General features: G+C 42.9%; 1 protein-coding gene across 2 annotated transcripts in view; it reads right to left on the bottom strand.

Moving 5' to 3' along the window:
- Nucleotides 1-1,056: 1,056 nt before the first annotated feature.
- The window catches only part of eef1e1 (eukaryotic translation elongation factor 1 epsilon 1), a 39,117-nt gene continuing 17,230 nt past the window's right edge, over nucleotides 1,057-22,943 (bottom strand). The window contains exons 4-5 of one of the 2 annotated variants that reach the window (XM_061804815.1): nucleotides 2,274-2,369; nucleotides 1,071-1,643 (exon numbers count right to left, since the gene is read on the bottom strand). In XM_061804815.1, coding sequence (XP_061660799.1) covers nucleotides 1,500-1,643; nucleotides 2,274-2,369 — 240 coding nt within the window. In that variant the 3' untranslated portion in view covers nucleotides 1,071-1,499. Of the gene's footprint in view, nucleotides 1,644-2,273; nucleotides 2,370-22,943 lie in introns of both variants that reach the window. The other variant, XM_061804816.1, reaches the window with a different exon arrangement.

Genomic DNA, 22,943 nt, shown 5'->3' on the forward strand with positions numbered 1-22,943 from the left:
ACAGCATTCCAACTAAATCTTAACACAAGCGAGAAGACAAAGGAGTCTTTAATGTCTCCCAACACCACAAACTCCCCCGTCTAGTCACAAGGGCTGCATGGATAACTGCGAGCCATTTTCCCCTCATATCTTCATAACACCACCCAAAACAAAAAAAATAAATAAAATTGAACAAGCATCTTCTGTCTGATTTATGCAAGATAAATTGTGAGAAAAAAAACTAGTCTGGATTACATTTCATGGTCTTGTGACTCATGAGCTCTTTTGATGTGTTATGTTGTTGCCGGTGACAACAAGAGGGCATAGTCACTGGACTGATACGACACAAATTAGCAAGTTAACCTTTTCCACAAAATGCTCCAAATCACTTTTAAAAAATGCAGTTCACTGGCAAAATTAACGATCAAAATACATCACTTTTGGAGTTGATAGCGCTCACCATCGTCTGTTCAAGGTTCCAAAAGTGAAAGATCACCACAGAGTATGGATCATTGTTCATATCGTAAAAGGATTCCTCGGCCTCTTGGTGGTCTTTTCTCCTTTCTCAATGGTTGTCTGCCTTCCTCCTCTATCCTTCTCTCTCTAGAAGACCCCTGATTGTAGTATGAGGGCTAAAATGACACACAGTAGCTGACTGTCGCCCAAGGGGGGCCCCGGCTTTGGCCTTGGCTGGGTGGCTGTGTGGCAGCTGGTGAGCCCCTTGCTCTCTGTCTGGCCTGAAGCATCAACAGTGGTGCTTATTTGGACTTGAGCAGAGCCTTGGTCTGATCTCTTTACTCTGGGGCTGATGCTCGACTGCTTGCTGCTGTTAACCACACAACTGGTACTGAGGAATTGGGGCAGAGCACTGGGATGCAGTCATGCACACGCAGGCGGGTACGCAGACTGGCTGACACACCATGGACTGGTTTTCAGTCAATCACAATGTATATAATGTGGACAAACATTCATGCTGACTTTCACACTTTTATCAACAAAGCGTCAATTGCCTGCAGAGCCTCATCGATCACAGTAGGATGCATATTTTATAGTGTTGAGACATTGAGCGAAGCCTGATAAATGAACAATTCTTTACTGTCCATTTGTTAATGAGAACACCTTTTTATTAAATTAGAATCCACTGTGATGGTTTACCTTTACAAAAAACACACAAAACCTCCAAAGGAACAACATCACTTATACTGCTGTACTATTTATATCTGCAGATTCAACCATCCTATCGTGTAAAAATGTGTGAGAGGATGTCAACAGTCAATGATACAACAAACAGTATTATGAGTCAAGTGGGAGGTGACCAGGTTTGTATTTGGAAGCAATCACATGCTTTAGGACCTATTTTCAACAATTGTTATGTTGGTCTTTATGTTGGTTAAAAAAAAAAAACATCTATTGTGGCAAGAAAACCTAAATCAGCAATTCTAACAATGATGTGACCACTGCGCTTTCCAAATTATTTTGTAGGAGGAAATAAAACTTTTGGTGCGCGTAAGGGTCACACCTCAGTGGTGTTTATGTGTGTAAATATTGTTCTTCAGTACAACTACAGGGGGGAGATGGTGTCGGATGCCAGCGCGATGCTGGATGTGGTCGAACCATCGGGTCACATTCATGTACTGCTCCTTCTCCTGGAAAGTCAAGTCCACCTGGGTGAGAGAAGAAGAAGATTAGGTTTTTAACCAAGACAGTGTGTCATTAACATGTAATAGTGTGTCTGGCAAAGGTCACACAAGTGCCTGGGAGAGGTTATTGTGCCACAAAAGCAGGTTGCAAACTAAAGCAGCAGATGAATCATAGCCCAATAAATCAGTGTCTCCTTGGAAAATATTATGTGGGATCTAATTAAATGGAGTTTGGAAGGTGACAAAGAACACTGTCCAAAACTATTAGTTGGTTTTAATTGTGAAATCTTGTGTCTGAAGTTAACATTAAGAATCGAGTGGCGGTATTCAATATTCTTAAGGTTAAAAGCAACACTGAGTCAAAACCAAATTGACTCGTGGGAAGCTGACCTTTCATCTATGCTAAACACTGACAACATCTCCTTATGGAAGGGATCTACTCTTTATTACTCTTCTCTTTACTATTTTAATCCTAAAAACTACCAAATTTTAATGTCCCTGATCCAGGTCTTCATTTCCAATGAAGTGATATGGTATGAATACTGCATACTGACTAATTTTGCTTGACTAGCTGGTAGGTTATGATTTATGAGTGATGAGCTAGATAGCTTCAACAAACATTCAACAACTATACACAAGAAAAAGTTAACTCACTATTAGTGGGTGAATTCCATTGTACATTAGCACATCTGCTAAGGTGAAGTGGTTGCCAGCCAAGCAAACTTTGTCTTGCAAGTAGAGGTTAAGGTCCTGGAAGAGCGCCCCCCCCCCAAAAAAAAAAAATCATTAAATGCTTTATAAAGAGTTGTATAATCATCAGTCTATCTGAATGTGTTTGAAGAAGGAACATTTTGGATTTAATAACTTCCTTTTTAATGTCGCTTCAAATTTAAGACAATTCAAGATTCAATAATTAAAACTGTCAGGAGTAAGTAATTTGCATTCAACATTATCCATCTATCCATCCAGCCATCATCTTAGCCGCTTATCCTGACAGGGGGCACAGGGAGTGCTGGAGCCTATCCCAGCTGTCAACGGGCAGGTGGCGGGGTACACCCTGAACTGGTTGCCAGCCAATCGCAGGTCACATCGAGATAAACAACCACTCTCACAATCACACCTAGGGGCAATTTAGTGTCCATTTAATGTTGCAAGTTTTTGGGATGTGGGAGAAAACCGGAGTGCCCGGAGAAAACCCATATAGGCACGGGTAAAACATGCAAACTCCACACAGGCGGGGCCAGAATTTAACCTGGGACCTCAGAACTGTGAGGCCAACGCTTTCCAGCTGAGCCATGTGTTCGCTTAGACATGTTGATACAGTTTTCGTTCCTATCTGCATGGTCCTTTTCTTTAGCAAATCGTGCCTGCCATGCTAAAACACCATTATGCTATGCAAAATTTACATTTTATGTATTTTAACATTGTTGACAGTCACATTTTTGAAACATCTGAGCATTTTTTACAGTAAGCCCTTTTTGGATGTTATCCATTTTAGGGATTGAGACACCATTGTGTGTACAGTCACATTTTTGAGACATCTGGGCATTTTTTTTTTTTTTTTTTTAATAATCAAGGCCTTTTGGATATTACCCATTTTAGGGATTCGGAAACTGGATCCCACCATCCTCCCAAAGTCAGGGTCATATCACTATTAAGGGCATTGTAATTAGTACAAACAGAGGTTTTGAATTCCTTCATGGATTTTGTACAGCCAATTAACAATGTGGCAAAATAAGCACAACTTCCATGTTTACATTGTTTATTATTTTCAGCAGTCTTATCGGATGGTCACTCAAAACAGTGATTTATATTTTTGTGTAATTTTGTACTCAATTCTTGAACGTGACTTTTCACTCAGCCAAAATTGGGAACTCAAGTGACAAACTGACTTCAAAATAAATAGAAATAATCTTCTTCTTCTTCTTTTCCTTTCGGCTTGTCCCGTTAGGGGTCGCCACAGCGTGTCATCTTTTGCCATCTTAGCCTATCTCCTGCATCTTCCTCTCTAACCCCAACTGCCCTCATGTCTTCCCTCACCACATCCATAAACCTTCTCTTTGGTCTTCCTCTCGCTCTTTTGCCTGGGAGCTCCATCCTCAGCATCCTTCTACCAATATACTCACTCTCTCGCCTCTGAACATGTCCAAACCATCGAAGTCTGCTCTCTCGAATCTTGTCTCCAAAACATCCAGCTTTGGCTTTCCCTCTAATGAGCTCATTTCTAATCCTATCCAACCTGGTCACTCCGAGGGAGAACCTCAACATCTTCATTTCTGCCACCTCCAGTTCAGATTCCTGTTGTTTCTTCAGTGCCACTGTCTCTAATCCGTACATCATGGCCGGCCTCACCACTGTTTTGTAAACTTTGCCCTTCATCCTAGCAGACACTCTTCTGTCACATAACACACCAGACACCTTTCGCCAGCTGTTCCAACCTGCTTGGACCCGTTTCTTCACTTCCTGACCACACTCTCCATTGCTCTGTATTGTTGACCCCAAGTATTTGAAGTCATCCACCCTCGCTATCTCTTCTCCCTGTAGCCTCACTCTTCCCCCTCTACTTTTGTCATTCACGCACACGCAAAATAAATAGAAATAATCAAGACGTTTATAACATTTCTAGTGTGTTAATCATCCATTTGAGAAGTAAAAAGGGACCACGACAGCAGGTTCATTAACATATATCTGGCTGTGTGCGTGAAGTGGCTCCTTGCTCATATGTGTAATATGAGTGAGGTAGTAATACATATCCTGAGGGGGTATGTCATCCCTAGTCCATAACTGATGACATAGCACAGATGCAAGACTATACAGACTGTTTACGAATGCCAAATGACTCCAACTCTCACTTTGCAGCAATAACGAAACTCTCTAAACTTGGTTAGCGCGATGTCCATTTCAGAGGCCCAAGTCGAACATGGAAGTGCTGGTCCAATGGGAGGGGGATCATCTTTAGCACTTGTATGCGGCACGAAGGGAACTCTTGCCCTGCAGACTGAGCATCTTGGGGTGCAAATGGAATTATTGTGCAGCAAACGTGGCTGATGCCAAACAACGCATGAAGACTGCAGACTTCCACCATCAGATTCTTCCTTTTAATACCTTAGAGCCATGGAGCTGAAACCCAGTCCAGCATTGGAGAGGCAGCGCTCTCTGGTTGCCTCTGTCCAGCACATAGGCCACATAAAGGTAAGAAAAGTACAGCTGTACATTTTTGTAGCAAACAAGAGATGGAACTAATAACTGAAAACACTGATGATGATTAGGAATGAATGTTAAAGGTCCAAGAGAAATTTGCATCTGTGAAGCAATTTCATCTGAAAGGGGGCAGAGTCAACATCAGGAAAAAAACAAAACAAACAAAATGCAATTGCATACCTTGGTCTACAGGGAATTAAAAACAAAAGCAGTTGTTTAACCATATTTTATGGGCGTGCACCAGATAATAAGCCATGCCTACTTGCTGTAATGTTTCCCCACCCACACCCCAACCCACCAAACGCACACCATTATTAGAGCTGCGCCTGAACCCATGCCACAGATATATTGTATAATGTATGTACATTGAGAAATTAAGATGTTCACACAGGAAAACTGTAAATGTTCATTTACATACTTTGTTTCCAAACAGTGACTGTAACCTGGCAGTAGAACAGTATAAATATAACAGAAAAGTCATTGTTTTTAATTCCCCCTCCGAGGGGGAATTAATAGTTGTTGTCTTCAGTATTGGACTTGAAGAGCCTCAGAAATTCTCCATCAAACACCATTTCAGTCTCTCTGCTGCTCTCAGTGTAATTTTCATTTCAAGTTACTGTTGAAGTTGTGGTGTTCTCCCATAGTAGTCCAGCCCTAATCCGTAGGTAATAGTAATTTATTTTCTGGACGACAGTGTGCATTGGTTAATGGGCTGCGCCCACTCAGTGTAGCTTTTTATTTTTTTTTCCCCCCAATACACGATCCCTGCCGGACCATAAATCTAGGATATAGGGTATACACTGGTGCAGCCCTATGGGGGGCACAAAACCAGTGCAATCTGTACGCAGGTCCCAAGCCCGGATAAATGCAGAGGGTTGCGTCAAGAAGGGCACGTGGCGTAAAAACTGTGCCAAACAAATATGAGCATTCATCTAAAGAATCCCATACTGGATCAGTCGTGGCCTGGGTTAACAATGCCTGACCCGGCACCGTTAACCCACAGGGCGTCGGTGGAAATTCAGCTACTTTGGGTCGAAGACAAAGAAGAGGAGGAAACAGGATTAGTCGTCTTCAGAAGAAGATGAATGCACAAAGCCTACAACTGAGTGCAGGGACTTTGAATGTTGGGACTATGACAGGAAAAGCTCAGGAGTTGGTTGACATGATGATTAGGAGAAAGGTTGATGTATTGTGCATCCAAAAGAGCAGGTGGAAAGGTAGTAAGGGTAGAGGTTTAGGAGGAGGGTTTAAATTATTCTACCACGGAGGAGATGGGAAGAAAAATGGAGTAGGGATTATTTTAAAAGAAGAGCTGGCTAAGAATGCCTTGGAGGTGAAAAGAGTATCAGATCGAGTGATGAGACTGAAATTTGAAATTGAGCGTGTTATGTATATTGTGGTTAGCGGCTCTGCCCCACAAGTAGAACGTGACCTAGGGTTGAAAGAGAAATTCTGGAAGGAACTAGATTAAGTAGTTCTGAGCATCCCAGACAGAGAGAGAGTGTTGTGATTGGTGCAAATTGTAATCGACATGTTGGTGAAGGAAAAAGGGGCGATGAAGAAGAGATGGGTAAGTATGGCATCCAGGAAAGGAACTTTGAGGGACAGATGTTGGTGCACTTTGCAAAAAGGATGGAAATGACTGTAGTGAACACTTATTTCCAGAAGAGGTAGGAACATAGAGTGACCTACAAGAGCGGAGGGTAGAAGGACGCAGGTGGATTATATTTTGTGCAGACGATGTAATCTGAAGGAGGTTACTGACTGTAAAGTAGTGGTAGGGAGAGTATAGCTCAACAGCATAGGATGGTGGTGTGTAGGATGACTCTGGTGGCGGGTAGGAAGATTAAGAAGACAGAGTTAGAGCAGAGAACCATGTGGTGGAAGCTGAGAAAGGAAGAATGTTGTGTGGCCTTTCGGAAAGAAGTGAGACAGGCTCTCGATGGACGGGAGAAGCTCCCGGGAGCCTGGACTACTACAGCCAAGGTGATCAGAGAGACAGGCAGGAGAGTATTTGGTGTGTCTTCTGGTAGGAAAGGGGAGAAGGAGACTTGGGGGTGGAACCCCAAAATACAGGAAGTCATACAAGGAAAGAGATTAGCGAAGAAGAACTGGGACACTGAGAGGACTGAGGAGAGGCGAAAGGAGTACATTGAGATGCGACGTAGGGCAAAGGCAGAGGTGGCAAAGGCTAAACAACAGGCATATGACGACATGTACACCAGGTTGGACATGAAAGAAGTAGAAAAGGATCTCTACAGGTTGGCCAGACAGAGGGCTATAGATGGGAAGGATGTGCAGCACTTAAGGGTGATGAAGGACACAGATAGAAATTTGTTGACTTGTGCCATTAGTGTGCTAAATAGATGGAAAGAATACTTCGAGAAGTTGATGAATGAAGAAAATGAGAGAGAAGGAAGAGTAGAAGAGGCAAGTGTGAATGACCAGGAAGTCGTTATGATTAGTAACGGGGAAGTTAGAAAGGCAAGTGTGAATGACCAGGAAGTCGTTATGATTAGTAACGGGGAAGTTAGAAAGGCACTACAAAGAATGAAAAATGGAAAGGCAGTTGGTCCTGACGACATACCAGTGAAGGTATGGAAGCAACCTGGAGAGATGGCTGTGGAGTTTTTGGCCAATTTATTCAACAGAATACTAGCGGGCGAAAAGATGCCAGAAGAATGGAGGAAAAGTGTATTAGTTCCCATTTTTAAGAACAAAGGCAATGTTCAGAGCTGTGGGAATTATAGAGGAATAAAGTTGATGGGTGATAAAGATATGATATTACTATGTTAGTTATCATGATAAAAGTATATCATTACTACTTTCGTTGCTGTTAGGATTGTTTTATCATGCGTTTATTTCTGGTAGTCTTAGTCTGAATTGCTCTCTTTGTGAGCTGCGTGCGTGTCTTGAAGTGTGACCCATGTGACACCTGGGAGGCTATGCCCCCCTGCCGACCTCAAGCTGATGCCCCTGAACACTGGGAAGCGATGTCTCCATCCTGGCCTCAGCATGTTTCCTTTCTGATCTTAAGCAGATACTCCTCAACACCGGGAGGAGATAACACCCTTCTACCGCAGGAGGATACCCCCAAATGCCATAAACATGTCTTTAAACAATGCCCTGCTTTTTCTCTTGTGGGTTTATCAGGACACTCTTGCGGCCTTGAAGAAACATGTACCTTAGTGTTTGTGTGCTGTTGGTGTAGCCATCTGTGTCAGCATTTTCACTGTGTAACCATGTAACCCTTTGAACTGAGAATGCAATAAAAAAGAGCAGACAGGGACTACCACTTTGGCAGTCTGAGGTAGCGCACTCTCACAGTGTGTCCTCCGTCTGTCCCGTGCACGAAAAGACAATCTTGGTTGGTTTGAGTTCACTCTCTACAGTCCTCAGGCTTGTCTTAGCTGTTTTTCTAGGAAGATCTCTGACAATGGGCCATACAATGAAGTTATGGGAAAGAGTAGTGGAAGCTCGACTCAGGACAGAAGTAATTATCTGAAAGCAACAGTATGGTTTCATGCCTAGAAAGAGTACCATAGATGCATTATTTGCCTTGAGGATACTAGTGGAAAAGAACAGAGAACGTCAGAAAGAGCGGCGCTGCCGTTTTCGCGAGTCACATGACCTACGTGGGCGTATGTGACGTGTACAGTGTCGTTCCAAACGCTGGATTACATAGGACACCATTATGCACAGCGCTGATTTCTCGGATTTATCCTCATCTGATAAAGAAATAGCAGTATTGGTTGATGGGGAATACACAGGAATATTTCCATACAGATTTGAACCTATGGCAGTGATTAATGTTTTTGGGTGGAATGATGCGGAGTCTGACTACTCTGAGGGCTATGCGGGACATAAGTGCGTAAACTAAGACCCCCGGGAGCTCCGGGCTGGCAGCCTTGGATGGTTCTTCAGATAAGAATGACGCAGACTACGCGCTATGGCGGCGGGCTGCGAGCCAAGTTTCAGGTGGCAGAGGCCATTACCCCCGGACGCCGAAGCTAGGCTTAAGGCCTTCGCCACCACCGAAGGTGTTCTATGTGACAGAAAAGTATCCGCCAGGATAAAGAGCAAAGTTTATAAAACAGTGATGAGGATGTACGGATTGGAAATGTTGGCACTGAAGAAAAAACAGGAAGCAGAACTGGAGGTAGCAGAAATGAAGATGTTGAGTTTCTCGCTCGGCGTGAGCAGTTTGGATAGGATTAGAAATGAGCTCATTTGAGCGTTAGCCAAAATTGGATGTTTTGGAGACAAGGTTTGAGAGAGACGAGAGATTGAGTATATTGGTAGAAGGGTGCTGAGGATGGAGCTGTCAGGCAAAAGAGCGAGAGGAAGACCAAAGAAAAGGCTGATGGATGTTGTGAGGGAGGACATGAGGGGAGTTGGCATTACAGAACATGCACGAGATTGGTTTAGATGGAAAAAGATGACACGCTGTGGCGACCCCTACCGGGACAAGCCGAAAGGAAAAGAAAATATGAGAGAGAGAGAGAGAGAGAGAGAGAGAGTGAGAGACCGAGACAGAAAGAGAGATTATGATATATAAAAGTGAGTGATAAAATGCATGATTTACAGGGCCAGTGCTACAGATAGGCCTAATTGTATTAACAGTTGTCAATTATATAATATTTGAGAAATTTACGTCCAACTTACCTTTGTGTTTCCTGGTTTGGATATGTTCCTGGATATTTTTTGCTCCTCGGCTTCCGTAATTGATTGAACACAGAGTGCACAGCACTTTGCCGGGAACATCCACGTTACACATATTGATATAGTTTTCGTTCCTATCTGCAGGAATACACGATTTTCAAGCCATGCCCTTCTGAAACAGTTTTTTACCCCGTGGGTTTTATCAATTTCCCTGGCACAATCGTTATTTTTCAGTGCAAGACTTTCGCCATACTGGTAAACGTGCAGACATCTCGATAACATATGCGTACATATGTCTATAAGTTAGAACTATGCTGTAGTAAACAGAATCCTTCTCTATGAAATGTTAACAGAGCAAAAATACTGATGAAATACCACTAAAATTCGGCCGAAAATCGGAATGTTGTTGTTATTATACACAACAAAAATTTAATGCAAACAGATAGCAATGCCGTAAACAAATAGAAATGCTGTTTTCTGCAATCACAGCTGTGACTACTTTCACGACAAGCATTGCCGATAGGTGCTGGCGGCCGATCTTGATGACAGCCTCGTCCCGCGTCAAGCCGTACCGACGTGTCCCAGGAGTGACTTCTTTTCTTCTTATTGACCAATATTAACCCCCAACCATGATTCCAAAGAAGGCAAGTGGAACAGCTGGTGCTGAAAAAAAAAGGAAAGTGGTGCATAAAACTGTCGACTTTAAGAAGGAATTGATAGCTAACTACGAATCTGGTATGGGTGTTTCTGAGCAATCGAGGGAGTACGGCATGGTGAGATTGACGATCAGCACCATTCTGAAACACAAGGATGCCCTCAAAGGAAGTGATATTGAAAAAGGAGCAACGGTGTTTAGCAAGCAGAGGCCACAGATCTTGGAGAAAGTCGAAAAGCTGCTTCTTATTTTCATAAACAAGCAGCAGTTAGCTTGGGATAGTGTTGGCGAGGAAGGGATTTGCGCCAAAGCTAGAAATCTGTACACAGATTTAAAAAGAAAAGACCCTAGTCTAGTTCCTGAGGGCTTTGAACTCAAAGCAAGTCGAGGATGGTTCAAAAAATTTCGCAAAAGAAGTGGGATACACTCCGTTGTTTGCCATGGGGAGGCTGCAAGTTCAGACCTGGCTGCCGCGGAAAGGTTCAATCCCGAATTTGCCTGTTTCGTCAAGGCCGTGGACTACCTCCCCAGACAAGTTTTCAACTGTGACAAAACGGGCCTGTTTTGGAAGAAAATGCTATGAAGGACCTACATCACGCAGGAGGCAAAGTCGATGCCAGGCCATAAGCATATGAAGGACAGGTTTACGCTTCTTTATGTGGTAATGCTTGCGGTGATTGCAAAAATCAAGCTGCTGCTTGTGTACCATTCTGAGAATCCCTGTGCATTCAAACAGAATGACATTATGAAGCGTACATTGCCTGTTATGTCGAGGTCCAACTCCAAGGCTTGGCTGACGTGGCAATTTTGTACCGAGTGGGTGCATGAGGTGTTTGCCCCGACCGTGAAGGCCTGTTTGGAGGAGAAAAACTTCCCCTTACGCTGCCTTCTGCTTATGGACGATGCGCCTGCCCAGGTCTGGAGGATGACTGAACAGATGAATTTGAATTAAACAAAGTCAAGTTTCTTCCTCCTAACACAACACCCTTAATTCAGCCCATGGACCAGCAAGTCATCGCCAATTTCAAGAAATTGTATACAAAGTTTTTGTTCCAAAGTTGTGTCCAAAGTGTTCGAGGTGACGAGGGACACCCAGCTAGCCCTTTGTGATTTTTGGAAAATCATTTCAACATTTACCACTGCATCACCATTGTCGACAAAGCTTAGAGCCAGGTGACACATAGGACCATGAACTCTGCATGTAAGAAATTGTGGCCCGAATGTGTCACTGAGCGGGACTTTGAAGGTCTTGCAGCTGTTGGAGGGCCTTCAACACCTGCTGGTGGCGACATGGGGTCTCCACAGGATTTTCAACTCATCCATGAAATCGTGCCAATGGGCCAAAATCTCAGTTTGGAGATGGACACAGATGATGTTGAGGACCTGCTGGAGGAGCATCATGTCGAGATCACAACTGAAGAACTCCTGTACCTTCAGGAGGAGCAAAAGAAGGTGTTGGAAGAGGAGATGTCTGATGAGGCTGAAGCCAGGAAGGATGTCTCAAGTGCCCATATAAAAGCTATCTGCGCCAAATGGAATGACATCCATAATTTTACCAAACTTCATCACCCTAATAAAGCTGAATATTGCACAGCACTGCAAAATTTTAATGATGTTGTTATGAGCCACTTCAGAAAAGTGCTTAAAAGACGGCAGAAACAAGTGGCATTAGATTCGTGCTTTGTGAAAAACATTGCGAGTCACCCCCACCGAAGACAATTCATACAGTTGATTGTTTTCCATTGCTTTTTTCTTTTATTCCATTAACCCTACCTCTAATTAGTTAGAAGTTAATTTTTTTGTAAGTTAATTTCTGTGCAAATAAAAAAAACATTTGTCTTTGTTTTTTCCCCCTCATTATTGCTAGTTTAAAGTTATTCTGTACTTTTGTTAATAAAACAAAAAGTTTACAACAAGGCTGGGGGCTGAGTCGCTACATTTTTTTTCAAGGTAAATTAATGTCAAGACCACACAAAATAAGTGACGTCTTGAGAGAATGCGAGGGGAGGGGCGTTACTGTTACTAGTGTTAGTGCCTCAACATGGCTACGCTCGTGAAAGCAGAACAATGATCTTCAACGCATGTTCGTTCAATGTTGTCAACTAATATCCGGATAAATTTTAGGCAATTTTTTTCTCAATTTTCATGAAAATTTAAAAATCCAAAATTCCGGGAAAATCTGGAGGACTTTCATCACTGTGTTAATATAAAAAGGTTTACAAGGCTGGGGGCCGAGTCGCTACAGATAAGGCAATGCATTCCCAGCCGTGCATACTGTAGCTACTAAAGCGTACATTTTAAACAAAAAATAAATATATTTCTTAAATTATTTAATAATATAAAATATTTACACTATACATGTATTTCTACTCGGCGGCACGGTGGGGCAGCTGGTAAAGCGTTGGCCTCACAGTTCTGAGGTCCCCGGTTCGATCCCGGCCTCGCCTGTGTGGAGTTTGCATGTTCTCTTCATGGGTTTTCTCCGGGCACATCCTCCCACATCACAAAAACTTGCAACATTAATTGGACACTCTAAATTGCCCCTAGGTGTGATTGTGAGTGTGGCTGTTTGTCTCTATGTGCCCTGCAATTGGCTGGCAACCGGTTCAAGGTGTACCCCGCCTCCTGCCTGTTGACAGCTGGGATAGGCTCCAGCACTCCCTGTGACCCTCGTGAGGATAAGCGGCAAAGAAAATGGATGGATGATTCTTCTATGCAGTTTATTATCAGGAAAAGCTAAAAAAAAAAAACCAACAATTTTTTAAGCTTGAAAGACATTTTTTCATTTTCCATCAATTGTAATGGGAAAACGCGCTTTGGATTTCAAACATTTCACTTCTCGACCGGCCTTCTGGAACCGATTGTGGTCGAAAACCGAGGCACTACTATACTTTACTTCCAGGTTTAGTAGTTATTTTGTTTGTATATTTTGATCGTTCAAACACAATTACCATTCATACTTACTTTATAAGACAGGGATGTATTTTACAGTAGCCTCTTACACACTAAGGTACTTAAACTTTTTTTCAACAAAAAGGGACTTGGACAGTGAATCTTAGTGTTCAATTTCACACCCTGGTTGAGACTTACTGCGATATCTCTACAGAAAGGACCCATTCCTCTCTCCAACTATGTCGTGCTAGCAAATCTGTGGATGGACAACCCTCCATTTTGTATTGGTGATGTTCACTTTACAAAGTTTTTTAAAATGTGACCAGGAAAAGCTTTGAAAAATACAGCTTTGACAGAAATGAGAGTATGACTTACAAAAAAGATCAACAATTTTTAAACTCTTTGTGACAGGTTGGCCTCCTGATGTACAGTGATTGTGTTTGTTTATGCCATTAAAAGCTCTTTGTGAAATTATGGTTTCAGAGAACTGTTTAATTTTCAGAAGTACCAAGGCACCTTTCAGGGTCTTATTCGTGCTTCACTTCTACATAATGTTTGCTTTGCTGCCATACACCCACAGTGGCAAGCCAATTGAGCTTGTGCACCTACGTCATAAAATCACATGACTTTTGTTTAGGTTGCCATATTGCCGGTCTAACAAAGCATTGTTCAATGTTAAGTCTGTTTGAGATGACACGAAAATATCTCTTATAGCACGATATCCATCGATATTTTCTAGTCTTTTCAGCTGGTATTCAGTAGAATGATCTCTTCGAATATCTGTCTCCTCTGTTGTGACAACCAACAGCACAACAGGTCTCGGGCAATTTGAAATATCTGCTCTGGTTCAATGGCTCCCGCAGTGCAGAGCAGCTAGGTTTGACTGGCAATATGGCGCTGTGCAAACTGTGACGTCACATGCATGAGCTCTATACTCATTCTGTTTTTTTAAATGCATGTACTTTTCTGTGTTTCTGTGCATTTGTATTACCATATGAAGGAAAATACAGACTGGCCAATGAAACAAATATGGTAGAAAGGTGGCTAACTGGATTTATGTGTGAAACTTTTTGACCTTCGAGTTACATCACTAATGCCAGTCTGTGAAAAGCAATGAGTTTCCTGTTTGCATCCCCGGGTGAAAATGTTTTTTGAAAAAATGTGGTGCTCTTGACAGTTTGTCTCTGTGATCAATTTCATGGAGGATGACTAGTGTTTGAAAGAAGGCTGTTATGACCCGAGTAAGACAGCTGTGGCAGTGAGGGAGCACTGGGCACCAGAGCTGAGACGCTCAGGGCGACTTCCTTCTGTAAGTGGCACCATTAAAATATTTAAGAGGGCTGTCCAGATAACGTGCTGCCACCCAGCGTGACTTTGCCGACATGCAACGGCTGTGTGTGTCACTGTGAGAAGAGCATATATACATATGCACTTCATGCTGACAAGACAGTGCCAAGAGGCACTGAGAGCCCAGCAGACCCATGGCTGGTAATCCATTTCATCCTGACTGGCGTTTGGCACATAAAGGCATTTTCTTGTCATGAGAAGCCATGTCACTAAAAAGCCATACATCAGCCTGTACTGGTGTTGTGTGTGCCTCTGCAAGACACTTGCGCGCGCGCGCACACACACACACGCACACACACACACACGCACACACACACACACACACACACACACACACACACACACCACACACACACACACAGTCTGTACATTTAGACAAACAAAATGAGAGATGAACTCTAAGGTGCCTCTCAGATTTTTTAGAAAAATCAATAGTGAAGGCTTTTACACTGACCTGAGCTTCTGATGAAAGAATGTGGTCAAACCTAACCAGGAGAAATATCACACAAGTCACACAAATGTTTTTGCATAACATCACTCGAAACTACGTAGGGTTAGGGTTAAATTGGTTAAAATTTCCAATTATTTTTTCCGGTTCCGGTATTCCACATTGCGCTATTTTTTCAATATAATTTCCACTTTTTTCAAGAATGTTAACATTAAAACATTTTTACAAAAAAAAAAAAAGAACAAAAATTTAACTTACACGAGTGCGTTGTTGAAAGCCACATTCGACAAGCTTGTTTGTCAATATTGTATACAAACTACCCCATTACCGCGGAGTAAATTAATGATCGATGGTGTAGCACCGGAGAAAAGGAGTCGGAGGAGGAGTGTCGGACACAGGAACAAAACTTGTTTTATTGCCAGACATCAAAACACTACTCGCATAACGGCGGGAACTCTGTGAACTCGTCACTCCGGAAGAGCAACAACAAAAACAGTCCGTGCGGAACCCCGCACCCCAACTCGAGGTCCCGCGGGTGAATTATGTAAACACCACAATGGTACCGATTTTAAAAGCGGTTAATCGTTTTTTTGCTACAGGTGTTCGGTTAAAACCGATTATGAATGTAAGCGTTTTTTTGTGATCCCTAGTACTCATCAGCATGTTCAGCTGCAGTGAATGGTCCAGCTTGGTCCTTCAGTCTGTCCAAAATATTTAGTTTTCTGTTCTAAATGTGCAGCAGATTAGCTTCCTTCTTACTAAGCCCAGCAGCTCTAAGATCCTGCTGGCGTTTTTTCCAGTCTGCAGTAATATTATCCATAATCTTGACCACTGGGCCCACTTTACGGAAATCACTTGAAGCATTTTTTGTCGCAAGTCTTTAGTCAGCTTTATATACTAATAGTATATTGCCACGAGATACAGTGTCCAAACTAGGCTTCTTCTTTAGTCGCTGATCTGTATCTCCACACTGCCTTTCCAACTTCAAATTGTGAACAGGAGCCTTGTCGATATTCTGGGCCTGTTCAAACACTGGATATTCTTTCTCATATCCTCCAAAATCATCATATTTGCCCCTCTGCATGCCAAGGACATCAGCCATTTTGGGGAGAATTCTGTTTGCCAAAGATACACATTCTTTGGTATGTGTAGTTTCCATCTCTTTGACAGATTCGACTATACCAAGCTTATAGTTTGCCTTGACTGCATCAAAGAGAATCTGAGAAATTCCACTGAAAGTAGGTTGCTGGAAACAGAAGAATTCTTCATCGACCTCTGTGTTCTGGAGATCACTGTGGAGTGATAAAAAGAATTCTGCAAGGCTTGTATATGTTGCTTTGCTTGAAAATGTCTTTGCATGAAATGGAGCAACAAGGTGCAAGCCAAAGGTTGCAACAACAGCAATAACCACTTTGACATATTCAAGAGTTAACGCATCTCAAACAAGGCAGGCTAGCTTGTTGGTAATGTACTCATGGCTACTCAGGAAGCTCCTGAAATCATCCCAGTGATGGCACATGATAGCACTTGATTTTGAAAGCGCACAAAAATGGGCATCCTTCATTAGAAATAGATGAGTTGGCTTGGCTTTCTGATACATAAAGACTTTGAAATCCTTACAGTAGTTCTATGGTTTTTTAATGTTGTCCGGATAAAAAGACTCAGTGCCCAGGAGACAGTTGTCATGGAGACTGTATCTTTTCTTCAGTCAATATCCAGGCCTAAAAGGAAACCATTGAATAGGTTTTGCATTCCCATCTTATCCTCAAAACTGTTGACAACTTTGGACATACCACGATCAAATCCAAGTGTTGTGTGACTATCACAAAAGATTTGTCCAGCGTTTCATCTCAGTTGAACTTAATTGCCAGTGCAGCCGCCACACCTTTGTTGTGAGCAGTGGAGTCAGTCATGTGAACATCTACAGCTTTGTAGAGTTCCTCTGCTGTATGTCCAGATGCAACTTCTGGAACCTTAAAGTCAACTGCTATTGCATCTGCTGTATTTTCAGTGGTTTCTATAGCAATCAAGTCAAGTAAGTATAAGTCAATCAAGTGGCAAGTTTTCCTTTAAATCTTCTTGACCTTCACTAGTCAAATGAGTAATTGAATGCATGCATTCAGTTTGGCCACATAATGGTGTACATGATATTGATGATAAACTCTCTGTGTGTTATTTCGGCAAAAATGCGCATATCTGCGGTTTTCACATATATGCCAGTAGCCAAGAGAAGCCAACTCGAAATGAAAAATGATGTTGAAAATGTAGTTTTTATGGGTATGTGGTTAATTTGAATTCATTCCCGCCAGTTTGTAGAATATTAGCACCCCTCTAATGATTGTGTTAAATGTAGAGCTGAAGTCCACGAACAAGATCCTCACATACGTACCCTCGCTGTCAAGATGTTCAAGGATAAAGTGGAGACCCATGTTAACGGCATCAATGCAGACCTGTTTGCTCGATAGGCAAACTGCAGTGGGTCCAGCTGGGGACCTGTGACACTCTTGAGGTGGTCCACCAAAAGGCGTTCGAAGGACTTCATGACCACAGATGTCAAGGCAACAGGCCTGTAGTCATTATGACCTGGGACTGCTGTTTTTTTGGGGACCAGTATAATGGTGGAGCGTTTGAAGCAGGTTGGTACTTCACACAGTTGTAGAGACCTGTTGAAGAACTTTGTGAAGACAGGAGCAGAGTTGGTCTGCACAGACTTTGAGGTAGGATGGGGACACAAGGTCTGGGCCCGGCGTTTTGTTGATCTTTTGTTGTTTGAAGATCTGTCTGTCGCTTTTGTAGATGTTAAACAGTGGAGTGGAAGGTGGTGCAGCTTATGGTGCTGCTTGGTGGGTGCGTTGTGTGGAAGTGTCTATTTCAAATCTGCAGTAAAAGCTGTTTAGGTCATCGGCTAGCCCGCCCTTTTTCTACTGGGGAAGAACATCACTTGTAGTTAGTGAGCGATTGGAATCCGTACCAAACTGATTTAGAGTAATTAGTGCAGAGATGTTTTTCCAGTTTAACTACATAGTTCCTCTTTTCAATGTTAACTTCTTTAGTCAGCTGGTTTCTAGTGTGATTGTAGAGGGCCCTGTCCCCACTCCGGCATGCAATCTCTTGAGCCCGGCGGAGTTCTCTAAGTCTGTCTGAAAAGCAAGGCTTGTTGTTAGTGAACGTGTAATAAGTTTTTGTTGGTACACACCTCATCACAGAAACTGACATACGTGGTAGCAATATCCATGAATTCATCTAAACTGCACGCCGAATTTTCAAAGACGGTATGCAGATCACTTCTAACTAACAACAGACTACCTAACAGACAGACGAGGAGGACAAGAAAGCCGATGAAATATTAAAAATGACTGGCTCATAATTGTTCGATTTCATAACCCTTGTACAAGTCTTGTGAATGTAGCGTACTCATGAGGACCCTTGCCGGGAGACGTAAATATGTTAGGGTTGCTCAGACACCGGTGGCCGGTGGGGGGGGGGAGCTCCTTTCTCCTCCTCACCCCTGGTGCGACCGCCCTCCTCCCCGCCCGCCCCATCTCGGGATTTGGGGAAGCAGTGGCCCGTGCCACATATCGGACATAGACACATTTAGCACCCATGACTTACGTACTTGTTGTTATTATGATGCAGTTCTTTTATGTTCTGAGAGAAGTATTACGTCATTGGACGCGGATTTCTAGAATGTTCTTATTAGGACGAGGATGGCTGTCAATGGAGCTTTTTATTAATACTGCTGCTTTCAGACAAGTGCACGGACACCACACAGCCTTCCCGTAACATTCGCTGGAAATAACATTAACATTCGCCTATTTGGAATATTCATTCGAGTTTGGTGTCTACACGTTGTTTGGGTCGTTAGCGCGTGCTACACGCTATGAAACTGTCTTTGTACTTCTAATTTATTGTTTTGTGTTGCATTATATTGTGTGCGATAAAATTGTGTTAAACATAATACACGTGCTTTGTTATATTTTGCTGGTTTGACCAAGGGGATTCATTCTAAATTGACACGTAACATGTGCTATAAACTGTGAGACAAATTAGTCAAATTAAATTAGTCCCCCCCCCCCAACTAAAATTCAATATACGGCAACCTTCTGACGTGCTGTGAACAAATGGATGAGTCCATTCTGGCTGCTTTTTTTTTTTTTGTTAAAAACATACTAAATTTCATGTTTTCGGTGTCAGTGGGACTTTAAGCACTTTTCCTCCACGTGAATTCTCCCGTTCAGACTTTTGACACACCCACAATGTGTAACCAGGGAATTAGTGTGCAAAAAAAAAAAAACAAGGTGGGAATTCTGAGGCGAACTGTAAATCATGGACCATGGAATTTTCCCAACTTATTCTTTTCCTTTCGGCTTGTGCTGTTAAGGGTCGCCACAGCGTTTCATGTTTTTCCATCCAGGCCATCTCGTCCATCTTCTTTAAGACCCACTGTCCTCATGTCCTCCCTCACAACATCCATCAACCTTTTTTTGGTCTTCCTCTCGCTCTTTTGCCTGGCAGCTCCATCCTCAGCACCCTTCTACCAATATACTCACTCTCTTGTCTCTGAACATGTCCAAACCATCTAAGTCTGCTCTCTCTCACCTTGTCTCCAAAAGATCCAACCATGGAATTTTACTTTTATTTTTTATTTTACTGTTGAATACTTTGTCTCAACACTGGACTGAATGGAGCAAATAAATACTGAATGAAGGAGATGAGTCATCACCCAGTAGCTTTTTGATCGGTATTGTAATCATAACTATTATCGGTAATCAGGACTATTCCTCATGTTAGGGAAACAGGTGGAGCGGTGGATGGCTGGTTAGCACAACTGCTTATGTCAGTGATGTGTGAACTTTGCATGATCTCCCTGTGCCTGCATGGGTTTTCTCTGGGTAGTCCAAATTCCTCCCACATCCCAAAAACATCCCTGTTAGCTTAATTGAACACTCTAAATTGCCTGTAGGTGTGAATGAGAGTGAAAATGGTTGTTTCAACAGTGCCTTGTGAAAGTATTCGGCACACTTGAACTTTTCAACCTTTCGCCACATGTCAGGCTTCAAACAAAGTTTGTCAAGAATCAACAAGTGGGACACAATCGTAAAGTGGAATTAAATTTTTTTTTTTTAAACAAATAAACACCTGAAAAATAGGGCATACAATATTATTCGGCCTCCTTGCATTAATACTTTGTAGCGCCACCTTTTGATGCAATTGCAGCTGTAAGTCTCTTGAGGTATCGGTTCATCAGTTTTGCAGATCTAACTGAAATCCTTGCCCAGTCTTCCTTGCAAAACAGCTCGAGGGTTGAGGGTGAGGTTGGCTGGAGAGTGTTTGTGAACAGCAGTCTTCAGCTCTGCCCACAGATTCTCCATTGGATTCAGCTCTGGAGTTTGACTTGGCCATTCTAACACCTGGATACGTTTATTTGTGAACCACTCCATTGTAAATTTGGCTTTATGTTTTGGATCATTGTCCTGCTGGCAAATAAAGCTCTGTCCCAATCTCAGGTCTTTTGCAGACTCCAACAGGTTTTCTTCCAGAATGGTCCTGTATAAGGCTCCATTCATCTTCCCATTGATTTTAACAATCTTCCCTGTCCCTACTGAAAAAAAGCAGGCCCAAACCATGAGGCTGACAACTCCATGTTTGACAGTGGGAATGGTGTGGTCAGGGTGATGAACTGTGTTGCTTTTACGCCAAACATATCATTTTACATTATAACATTATATATATACGATTGATTGTTGTCCGATGGACAGACTCCCATCTCAGCTGTAGATCGCTGAGGTTCATCCAGTGATCATGGGCCTCTTGGCTGCATCTCTGATCAGTCTGCTCCTGGTTCAAGGTGAAAGTTTAGCGGGACGGCCGGGTCTTGGTAGATTTGCAGTGGTCTGATCCTCCTTCCATTTCAATATGATTGCTTGTACAGTGCTCCTTGAGATGTTTTAAGCTTGGGAAATATTTTTGTATCCAAATCCGGTTTTAAACTTCTCCACAACAGTATCCCGGACCTGCCTGTTGTGTTCCTTGGTCTACATGATGCTCTCTGCACTTTAAACAGAACCTTGAGACTATCACAGAGCAGGTGCATTTATATAAACACTTGTTTACACACAGGTGGATTCTATTTATCATCATCAGTCAACATTGGATCATTCAGAGATTCCCAGTGAACTTCTGGAGTGACTTTGCTGCACTGAAATTAAAGGGGCTGAATAATATTGCATGCCCCACTTTTCATTTTTGTATTTGTTAAAGTATAAAATCCACCCATCCATCCATTTTCTTTGCCGCTTAGCCTCACAATGGTCGTGAGGAGCGCTGGAGCCTATCCCAGCTGTCAACGGGCAGGAGGCAAGGTATGTACTGATACACTCGACCCCTGAACTGGTTGCCAGCCAATTGCAGGGCACATTGACACAAACAGCCGCACTCACAATCACACCAAGGGGCAATTTAGAGGGTCCAATTAATGTTGCAAGTTTTGGAATGTGGGAGGAAACGTTCACCACAACTTAGAGATAGGGTGAGAAGCTTGGTCATCCAGGAGGGTATCAATGTCTAGCCTCTGCTCCTACATATTGAGGGGATCCAGATGAGGTGGCTGGGGTATCTGATTCGGATGACTCCTGGACGCCTCCCTGGTGAGGGGTTCTGGGCACGTCCCAGCGCAAAGAGACCCTGGGGACAACCAAGGACACGCTGGAGAGACTACGTCTCTCGGCTGGCCTGGGAACATGTCATGATCCCCCTGGAAGAATTGGATGAAGTGGCTGGGGAAAGGGAAGTCTGGGCATCACACCTGGGGCTACTGCCCCGTGACTTGACCCAGAGAAGCGGTAGAAGATGGATGGATGGATTGAACTGCAGACTTTTAAATCACAGAAGAGCTAGCAAATTCAATCAAAGAAAGAGCCTACCACTGGGAGTGGCTTGTTCACGGAGGTAACTGTGTGTTTTGGCACGCTAGGACTGAAATGGGACAAGCTGGGAGTTATTAAAATGGACAGTTGTCTAAACCGGACATGAAAATATGTTGGATTTTTGAAGAGAATGCAGGATAAGATAGAAATGAACCCTGTGCAGAAATTGACACATTGTATTACTCATCATGTTGTTCGTGCTACAACTACAATAGTGATTTTAGTCTCACTGCTGAATTTGTTGCCTCCCCTTGAAGAGGAGAACTTTTCACACCTGAGAAGGTATGCTCAGAAGATTCTATTTCTCTATGGATCAATTTACATATAATAAGTGAACTGACATTAGCAGTGATCAAGTTCAATAATTTCAAAGACACGCACAGCGTGTCATATTTTTCCATCTAAGCCTATCTCCTGCACCTTCCTCTTTAACACCAACTGCCCTCATGTCTTCCCTCACAACTCCATCAACCTTCTCTTTGGTCTTCCTCTCGCTCTTTTGTCTGGCAGCTCCATCCACAGCACCCTTCTACCAATATAACCACTCTCTCGCCTCTGGACATGTCCAAACCATCGAAGTCTGCTCTCTCGAACCTTGTCTCCAAAACATCCAACTTTGGCCGTCCCTCTAATTAGCTCATTTCTAATCCTATCAACCTGCTCATTGCTAGAGAGAACCTCAACTCCTATATTTCTACAACCTCAGTTCTGCTTCCTGTTGTCTCTTCAGTGCTAACGTCTCTAATCCGTACATCATGGCTGGCCTCACCACTGTTTTATAAACATTGCCCTTCATCCTGGCAGAGATTCTTCTGTCACATAACACACCAGACACCTTCTGCAAGCTGTTCCAACCTGCTTGGAAACCATTTCTTCACTTACTTACCACACTCACCATTGCTGTGGATTGTTGACCCTAAGTGTTAGAAGTCGTCCACCCTCACAATCTTCCCCTTCTACCCCTCTGAATGACGCACATTTATTCTTTTACTTCAGCTAATCTTCATTCCTCTCCTTTCCAGTGCATGCCTCCATCTTTCTAATTGTTCCTCCACCTGCTAACTGCATTCACTGCATATCACGATATCATCTGGAAACATCATGGTCCAAGGGGATTCCAGTCTGACCTCATTTGTCAGCCTATCCATTACTACAGCAAAGAGGAAGAGGCTCAGAACTGATCCCTGATGTTG

Source organism: Syngnathoides biaculeatus, chromosome 19, assembly GCF_019802595.1.
Source record: "Syngnathoides biaculeatus isolate LvHL_M chromosome 19, ASM1980259v1, whole genome shotgun sequence".
Classification (NCBI taxonomy): Eukaryota; Metazoa; Chordata; class Actinopteri; order Syngnathiformes; family Syngnathidae; genus Syngnathoides; species Syngnathoides biaculeatus.